Source organism: Prionailurus bengalensis, chromosome E3, assembly GCF_016509475.1.
Source record: "Prionailurus bengalensis isolate Pbe53 chromosome E3, Fcat_Pben_1.1_paternal_pri, whole genome shotgun sequence".
In the NCBI taxonomy this organism is placed as follows: Eukaryota; Metazoa; Chordata; class Mammalia; order Carnivora; family Felidae; genus Prionailurus; species Prionailurus bengalensis.
Window position 1 is genome coordinate 11,403,971 of NC_057357.1, and position 9,608 is coordinate 11,413,578.

Genomic DNA, 9,608 nt, shown 5'->3' on the forward strand with positions numbered 1-9,608 from the left:
TATAGGATCTTACGTTTCACTCACAGGGAAATGGAAGCACAAGGCCGTGGAGTGACTTCCCCCAAGGCCCGAGGCCGAGCCCTTCACCCCAGGAGTTGTGGGGAGGCCAGGCTCCACGGGCTGGACGGGCTGGGAGCAGAAAGAGGGCCGGGGCCTGAACTGAGCCCGCTAGGGACCCCCCCCCGCCCCCCCGGGGGACGAGGCAGGCCGGAGAGCCACTGGGCTGTGCGGCCTGGTTAAGGAAGGGGGCTGGAGGGATGGGCCTTGGGGCCGGGGCGGGGGGTGTCTGGGGGCTCTGGAGCCCTGAACGCTGAGAAGGGGACTTGAAGCACGAAAGCAGAGGCCTCCCCCAGAGGGGCCCGAAGCCGAGTCAGAGCAGCCCTGGCGTCTGGTGTCAGCAACCTTTTTTCCCACCAGCCAAAGACAGCAGCATTCCCAAGCGCAAGAGAAAGCGGGTCTCCGAAGGGAACTCCTTCTCCTCCTCCTCCTCGTCTTCCTCCTCCTCGTCCTCTAACCCAGAGTCCGTGGCGTCTACCAACCAGCTCTCACTCGTGGTAAAGTTGCACAGATCCGGGCCTGACCGCTCTGCTCTTTGGCCCTCGCCCCGCTTTCGGGCAGGGCCGGCTCCTCTGGGACGTGGGTTTGGGGCGCAGGGAAGCACTGGGTCTGAGCGGGGCTCCGCAGCCTCGGGGTGGCAGTCGCGTCTGCCCGATCGACCCAGCAGATAGTCCAACCCTGTCACTGGCTGCTCCCGCGTCCCTGCCTTGGGTGGGAAGTCACACCCCCCACTGGGCAGGCGGGCAAGCCGAGTCCCCCCCCTCCCCCTGCCTCCGCCCCAGGAGAGGGGACCGGGGACTCCCCTGGGCGGTGCCAGAACGGGGACCCCCGTGCGCTCGCCAGGTTAATCTCTGCTCACATCGCATGCTCTGGGCCTCACCACAGCCCCGTGAGGTTGTAGGCGTTACCCACAGCGTGAGGAGGAGGAAAACAAGGGGCAGAGGCTGGTTGACTGTGGCCTTACTGCGGTCAAGCCTCATTAGGGACACACACACACACACACACACACACACTCGAGAGTTCTTTCTGACTTCAAAACACTAGCTCGGAAGTCCTGAGTCCCAGTGGAGAGAATACTGGAACACATTTGGTGATGACTTGGAGATGTCTTTGTCCTTTGACCCTGCTTCCCCCCCCTTTTTTTTAAGTTTAATTTTTATTTTGAGAGCGCAAAGAGGGGGAGGGAGGGAGAGAATCCCAAGCAGGTTCCCCACCGAACAGCACAGAGCCTGACACGGGCCTGGAACCCACAAAACTGTGAGATCACGACCTGAGCTGGAACCAAGAGTCAGACGCCTAACCGACTGAGCCACCCAGGCGCCTATAATCGTGCCTCCCTTTAAACCTGGCAAACCCCAAAGTTCAGGCTGTAGGCTGTACCTTTGTCCCCACCTAGGGGTGCCTCCAGAGGGTCACTGGCTTTTCCCACCTCCAAGAGATGGGACTGGCTCTTTGGCATAAGGCCGGGGAGGGGGCGGAGTTTGTGGGCGTGCTCCCCTTCTCTGAGCGAATCCTCGGTTCCCCCTGGTCCACGGAATAGCCCCTGGCACACGGGTGGGAGCGAGTCAGAAGGCCCCGGCCCAGGCTCCAGGGCCACTGGCAAAATGCATGACCTTGGACGGGTCCCGGCTCCCATCTGGACCGTCAGGCTGCCTCCAAATGAATCCAGTGGGGAATCCCTTCAGAAAGCAGAGCTAAGTGGTCTGGTGTTCTTTCTGGGTCACCCGGAGTCCTAACTCGGGCCATTTGTCCCCCTCTCTCTAGCAATGGCCAATGTACATGGTGGACTATGCCGGCCTGAACGTGCAGCTCCCGGGACCTCTGAATTATTAGACCTCAGTGCTGAATCAGGACCTCACTCAGAAAGACTAAAGGAAATGTAATTTATGTACAAAGTGTATATTCGGATATGTATCAATGCCTTTTAGTTTTTCCAATGATTTTTACACTATATTCCTGCCACCAAGGCCTTTTTAAATAAGTAAAAAAAAAAAAAAAAAAAAAAGTATTGCCCTTGCTCATAACTTCTGCGTAGTCTCATTTGGAATTAACAGCTGTCACTGAGGCGAGGTCAGGAAACCTGGCTCAGACAGCCTGCCAAGGTCCCCCCCTTCCTTTGCCAAAGCAAAGGCGGTGTCCCTGACCGCTGGGCCGTGGTGTCTGGGGACTGACTTCACTCATTTCTCTGCGTGACCTCCAGATGACGTGTCCCGGGAGGCCAAGTGCCAGACTGAGCCCCTGGCCTCGGGGCCACAAGGTGGTAGGGGGCTGCCTGAGCTCCAGGAAGAGGTGAAGTCCAAAGTGTGAACTGTGATCAAGTGTGGAATCTCCGTGGCTGCAGAGAAGGCACCTTGGCAGAGGTGCTCTGGGTTGGACCTGGAGGGGTGGGGTGGCTTTTTGATGGAGCTCAGGGCATTTGAGCAGCAGAGGGATGGGTCACAGCTGTGTCTCGGAAAGGCCACTTTGGTGGCAGGTGGGAAGGTGAAGGAAGGGGTAAGACTGGAGGCAGAAGGGGTGGGGGGTTGAGAGGGCCTGGCCCTGGGCAGCTAATGGGGGAGGCAGGGCGGCCTCCCCTGGCTCCGAATCAAGAACCATCCGTGATGCTGAGACTTACAGAGCGAGGCTGGGGTTGGCAAGGCAGAGCGGGACACGTGGGGCAGGACGGCGTTCTGGGAGAGCCCCTTGTGCCAAGGGCAGGGGGGCTGTGCCAAGCGAGACCTTGGGTGTTCCAGGAACAAGGTGTGGCTGGAGGTGAGACCAGGGATTCCTGGGGACACTCCCCAGGCAGGGCCCTGCACTCGGAGCCAGGCTGAAGGGGGGAGTGAGGCAAAGCTGTGCACCCCAGGGCCAGTCTGCATCCCTTTCCTCCCTGGCCTTGTGGAAGCGTGGAAGGCCCTGGGGGCCAGGCCCCCGGGCGGCTTGGCTTGGAGGGAGGGGGCAGCCACGGGGGGGGGGGGGGGGGGGGTAGAAGCTGGGAGACCACACGGAGGCTCCTGTAGTTGTTCCAAGAAGAGCTGGCCGAGGTTCCAGCCAGGTGGAGAACAACAAGGAGGTCAGCCAACAGGACTTGGAAGTCAATTGGACAGAAGTGCTGGGGCACGAAAGGGTCAGGGTGACCGCAGGGTCTAGCCAAGGGCCAGAGCCAGGCCTTTGACTTGGAGGAACCGAGTCCTGAGTCAGCTAATTACATGATCAAAACAGGCCAGAAGCTTCTGCCAACCCATGGGGTCAGCGAGGTGCCCAGATGGGGAGGGAAGGCCCCGTCCCAGCCTTCCGGACTCGGCTTCCTTCTGGAAAGACGCAAGAAGCCAGAAGCCACAAGGTTGGCAGGCCGTGCCCGCACTGTTCCTCTGGCGGCTGCCGCCACCACTTTGCAGTGTCCCCAGGACCCACCAGGGCGCTCCACTCTCCACCCTCAGACCCCTGCCCCTTTCAATTCTCCAGGATCAGAGCAGGGGCGCCCGCCCTCGAGGCAGAAACTATGAAATCGAGGATAACCTTGCAGCTGCCACCTTGCCTTCAGACCCCGCTCCTGGGGGCCGTCCTCCCCCATCTAATCCCGTCTCCCCGGATTAGGCGCCGCCGGTGCTTTTCCTGCCCCGCCCCCGCCCCCGCCCCCCCCCCCCCCCCCCGCACCGAGCGCAAACCTCTCGGCCGGCGGGGCGGTTCGGGCTCTTCCCCTCCCACCCCCTCCCCTGCCTCTCACCCCACCGTCCGTCCCCTTCCTTCTCCACCGCGGCCACCGAGCACGAGCGGCTTCCGCCCGGACACCCGCCTCCCCGGGCGCCCCCGCAGCGCGCCCGGGCCGGCTGGCGCCTCTCGGTCGCCTAGAGACGAGCCGCCGCCCCCGCCCAGACCCGCGGCCACGGCCGGAAGTGGCTCCTGCCCGGCAGGCGGCTGCGCGGGGGGGGGGGGGGGGGGGGGGGGGGGGGGGGGTGGAGCGCCCGGTGAGGGCCCGGGAACCCCAGCGCTGCGGCCTGCGGGGCCTCCGCCATCTGTCTGCTTCCACTCCCGCTGTGCAGGCGCGTGCACCTAATCGGGTTGTGCAGCAAAACCCCGCGCCTCGGCCCGACCTCACTGCACGAAAGCAAAAGGGGGGACCCCCACCCCCAGGGCAAAACCTTTGCACCAAGAGGTGGCCTACGTCGGTTCCACCTCCTGTCTCGGGAGCTCTGCGCTCTGGGCCGCTTGGCCGGCCGGCCGCCGCCTCGCCTTGCCCACGGTGCCCAGTGCCGGCCCAGCCCGGATCCGTTGGGGATGCCTTCCTAGTTCCCACAAGCAGGCCTGCTTCCTGCAGAAGAACCCAGATGCTGTTTATGCAACCTCTCCAGAATCTCAGAGTACTGTACTTTTTAAAGTGATTTGATTCAAAGCACTCATTCTTTAATTAAAGTTCATTTAGCTGCCATCTGTCTGGGTTCAAAATGGCTTCGTGTTTTGCAACTCTAAATGAGGATTGTTATTGGATTTGTAAACACATCCACCAAAAAAAAAAAAAAAATCACAAAACATTTTCAGAAGTAATAAATGAGGAATGTGCAGAAGGAGTGTTACGAGCTGCATCTTAAACGTTCTAATTGCTGGGGAATGTATTCTGGTGGGTACATAATCATTTTATATACAAATCTTTGTACAAAAATCTGGTATCAGTGAAAAGATCAAGATTGTAGAAAATGCCGGAATTATATCTGACTGAAAACAGTAATAAAGCAATAATCAGCGCAGGGACAAAGCTAGGGTGAGGCGGGAGGGGAGGGGAAGGAGGGGCGGCTCTCCAGCACCTGTTCCCCCTGCAGCCTTCCTCCCTCACCGCCCAGGTGCCTCCCTGCTGCTAAGAAGAGGGTGATCCCGAGCTCCAGGGGCAGAGGCTTTGCTAGAATCCTGCAAAGGATCTTCTCTTAAGCAGTCAGAGCTTTACAGGGCACCTGGCTGGCTCAGTCGGTAGGGCATGTGACTCTTGATCTCAAAATCATGAGTTCAAGCCCCACTCTGGGTACAGAGATAACTTAAAAATAAAAAGCTTATTAAGGGATGTCTACTGAACCACAAGGTGTCTCACCTAGCCCAGCCAGGATGGAGAGGGACAGTAGCCCTTCACTTATTTTAATTTTGTGGTGCCATATGGAGTGGCTCAGTGAAAGGGAAATGCTCTTTGGGGAAAAAATATTTTTCACTGTGGAAACGGAGGCACAAGGTCAGTGGAGGGGCAGGGCTGCAGGCTGGTAAGTCTCAGGGCGGCGGCTCTCAGAATGTACCATTCCTGTTGGCAACGTCCCTGGCGATGTCTGAGGGTACGAGGTGGGGATGTGGGAAGAAGCTGAGATGTGGATCCAAACAGGACCCAACGGGGGCACCTGGGTGGCTCGGTCGGTTAAGCGACTGACTCTTGCCATTGGCAAGACTTAACAGGTCATGATCTCACAGTTCGTGGGTTCGAGCCCCGCATCAGGCTCTGTGCTGAGGGCGCAGGGCCTGCCTGGGACTCTGTCTCCCTCCCTCTCTATCCCTCCCCCACTTGCCCTCTCCCTCAAAATAAATAAAAATAAATAAAACAAAACCAGGACCCAGTGACCCTCAGACTCTGCATGGTTTCGCCTCTGCCTCGTGCTTCTCAGATGCCATCTTCAGGGCTGTCTGCGCTGTGCCGCCTTTCCCGCCTTTCCCTCACATGGGGTTGGGGGCTCCTTCTTCCATTTCCTCACGCGGCCCCCTCCCTTTCTTCCCAACTCAGCGTGGCACCTCCTCCCGGGTTTACCTGTCACCGAAATGTGCCCTCCTCAAAAGGCCTTTCCAGAACACCCAGTCCAAAGCAGATTGTCCCCACCCCACGATTTTTAAAATTCATTTATTTTTTTTAATGTTTATTTGTGAGATAGAGACACAGAGGCGAGCGGGGGAGGGGCAGAGAGAGAGGGAGACAGAATCCAAAGCAAGTTCCGGGCTCCGAGCTGTCAGCACAGAGCCCAACGCGGGGCTTGAACCCACGAACTATGAGATCATGACCTGAGCTGAAGTCGGACGCTTAACCAACTGAGTCGCCTGGGTGCCCCCACCCCGGCCTTAAGCTTTATGATGGCGGGGACGGTGTACCCTGGTACTTAGCCCAGAGCCTGGGACGGGAGTACTGCTCGCTGTGGCCTCAGGGATTCATGAATCAATCACACCCATCTGCACAAGGAGCAGAGAACGGATGATCCCTTAGCCCGAAGTCCTCCTACGTGACTCCAGTGACCTCGCCCCCACCTTACCTCCACCTCCAGAATCCATTACGGGGGATCCATGACCGGTGCCTCTGCCTGTTCTGCCATGAAAGCTCGCTTTCTTGATTTCTGCCCACGTGTTTGCACTCCAGAGGCCCGAGATTTCAACACTGAGGTCCCTGAAACAGCTCACCTGAGATGCAGGTGATGGGACTTAGGAGAAACACGAGGTGCCAGAAGAGGAACCAAAAGCACTCTGCCTTGCTTACGCTTGTTTCTTCACTTTTTGGAGAGAGAGAGAGAGAGAGAGAGAGAGAGAGAGAGAACATGCGCACACACACGTGAGCAGGGGAGGGGCAGAGGGAGAGGGAGAGAGAGAGAGAGGGAGACAGAATCTGAAGCAGGCTCCACACTCGGAGCAGAGCCTGAAGTGGGGCCCAATCCCAGGGCGGTGAGATCATGACCCGAGCTGATATTAAGAGTCAGACCATTAAATGACTGAGCCACTCAGGTGCCCCGCCTTGGATGCAACTTTTGCAAACATCATCAAAACATCAAAAATACACTAAATGTTACAACGTCACAGCCTAACGTCAAGCAAGATTTTGCGTGCACCGTTAATTCTCACAGCCCTGCAAAGTAAACGTTTCTTCCTTTCACAGATGAAGAACCTGAGATTCAGAAAGATCAAGGGTTCGATCCCAGGTGACACGACCGGGAAAAACTGAGCACCAAGCCAGGATTCAAAGCAAAGATTCAAGGCACACCTGGGTGGCTCAGGCAGAGGAGCACGCGGCCCTTGATCTTGGGATTGTGAGTTCGAGCCCCACACTGGGTGTAGAGATTAATTAAAGAAAAATAAGTAATTTTTTTAATGTTTATTTATTTTTGAGAGAGAGACACACAGAGCATGAGTGGTGGAGGGGCAGAGAGAGAAGGAGACACAGAATCTGAGGCGGAGGCTCCAGGCTCTGAGCTGGCAGCATAGAGCCGATGTGGGTCTCGAGCTCATGAACCATGAGACGTGACCTGAGCCGAAGTCAGGCGCTTAATGGACTGAGCCACCCAGGTGCCTCCAAAATAAACAGATTGTAGAAAAGAATGTTTAGGGGCACCTGGGTGGCTCAGTCCGTTAAGCGTCTCTTGATTTCGGCTCAGGTCATGATCTCGCGGTTTGTGGGTATCGAGCCCTGAGTCACATTATCAGTGCAAAGCCTGCTTGGGATTCTCTCTCTCTACTCCTCCCCCACCCCCCCAAAATAAACAAACAAACTTAAAACAAGTGTTTGAAATGAAACAAAAAGCTAAGATTCAAGCCACCAAGACCACCTCAGGGGGATCCTGCACTCAACTGCCCTTCCCAGTATGGATGGAAAAGCAGCAGGCAACTTCAGGCTCGGGGAAGCTTCTCTTCCGTTACCCCACCTTTTTTAAAAGTTTATTATTATTATTGATTTAAGTAATCGCTACACCCGAAGGATGGGGGGGCTCGAACTCATGACCCCAAGATCAAGGGTTGCATGCTCCTCTGACTGAACCAGCCAGGTGCCCCCTGTTTAAAGAACAGGTGCCCCTTGTTTAAAGAACACAAGTACAGGGCAGGGTGCCTGGGTGGCCCAGTGAGTTAAGCGGCTGACTCTTGATTTCGGCTCAGGTCCTGGTTTCACCGTTCGTGGGTTCAAGCCCCGCACCGGGCTCTGCACTGGCAGTGCGGAGCCTGCTGCTTAAGATTCTCTCTTTCTTTCTCTCCCTGCCCCTCCCTGCTCACTCACTCTATCTCTCTCTCAAAAATTAACAAATAAAGGGGCTCCTGGGTGGCTCCCTCGGTTAAGCGTCCGACATCAGCTCAGGTCATGATCTTGCATTTCATGAGTTCGAGCCCCACATCGGGCTCTGTGCTGACAGCTCAGAGCCTGGAGTCTGCTTCGGATTCTGTGTCTCCCCCTCTCTCTGCCCCTCGCCTGCTTGTGCTCTCCTTCTGTCTCTCAAAAAAATGAATAAATGTTAAAAAAAAATTTTTTTTAAATAAACATTAAAAAAACAAACACACACAGGTACATTGGAAAAGGAAGAAATGGGTACCAGCTAGTTAGGGCTTGCTCAGACCAGACACTGCTCTCAGCCCACAGGAAAGGAACATCATCAGGAGGCCACAGCTGGAGGGACCAGAGGCACACACTCGTACACACACATACACAGTCACATTCACACACACTCGCACGTACACGGTCACGCACACAGGCACACGCTCACCCACACTTAAAAACTTGTTAGAGGAGGTGTCGCAATCCCCAACTGCAGTGTAGAGCCCCGCTTGAGGATATTGAGAAATTGGCTTCTGAAAAAGAAAATGCAGCATCGAGGAGCTGACCTGAGTCACAGCTCTGAGTATGCTCCACCCCTGCTAATGCTCACCCCTTCCAGCCTCTGCTGCCCCAGGAGGAAATCCACGGGCCTCACCCTGGCACCCGAGGCCCGGCCACCAGCTCCTTCTGTATCTCCCGCTGTGCCTTGAGCTCCAGCCAAACCAATGTCCTCACTGTTCTCAGAACATTCTAGAGCCTCTTGTACCCCCACACCTCTGTCCAGGCCTTCTGCCTGGCTGGCCCTTCCCCTTTCCTTTGCTTGACAAGGGGCCGCCCCGCTTTATGATCCAACAGAAAGGTGCTCCCAAGGCCAGCCCAGCCCAGCAGGTGCTCTCAACGCCACGTGCCATTGTCCCCTGAAAAAGATATTGAAGGCCTGGCCTAAAACAGAAGCTCCTAATATCTCCTAAATATCCTCCAGCTAAAAGAATGTTCTTTTGTTCTCTGCAGGCTTGAAGATGTCACGCTATGAAGTCTCTGAGATACAGGACTTCCTTGCTCAGGAAATCGGCCATCCTTCTTCAAGCCTGCTTTTTTTTCCCTTTAACCCACCCTACCATGCTGTACTATTTATTTATTTTTTAAGTGTACTTATTTATTTTGAGAGGGAGCACGCGAACGAGAGAGGGGCAGAGAGAGATGGGGGGAGAGAATCCCAAGCAGGCCCCGCAGTGTCAGGCTGGGGCGCGACACAGGGCTCAATCTCACGCATCCTGAGATCATGACCTGAGCCAAAATCAGGAGTTGGATACTTAACAGACTGAGCCACCCAGGCACCAACCCCCGCAGGACTTGTTTACTTTATAACTGGTGTAACTTCACCCATTTCACCCACCGCCCACCTCTGACAACCACCTATCTGTTCTCTGTATCCAGGATTTTAGTTTTTTGTTTTTTGTTTTTTTTTTTTTTTAATGTTTATATTTGAGAGACAGAGACCACGTGTGAGCTGTGGTGGGGCAGAGAGAGAGAGGGAGACACAGAA

General features: G+C 56.0%; 1 protein-coding gene across 4 annotated transcripts in view; it reads left to right on the top strand.

Moving 5' to 3' along the window:
* The window catches only part of GTF2IRD1 (GTF2I repeat domain containing 1), a 124,132-nt gene extending 114,881 nt beyond the window's left edge, over positions 1-9,251 (top strand). For 3 of the 4 annotated variants that reach the window (XM_043561352.1, XM_043561353.1, XM_043561355.1), the window contains 2 exons: positions 418-554; positions 1,822-2,074. In XM_043561352.1, coding sequence (XP_043417287.1) covers positions 418-554; positions 1,822-1,890 — 206 coding nt within the window. In that variant the 3' untranslated portion in view covers positions 1,891-2,074. Of the gene's footprint in view, positions 1-417; positions 555-1,821; positions 2,075-9,073 lie in introns of those variants that run through there. The other variant, XM_043561354.1, reaches the window with a different exon arrangement.
* Positions 9,252-9,608: the final 357 nt, after the last annotated feature.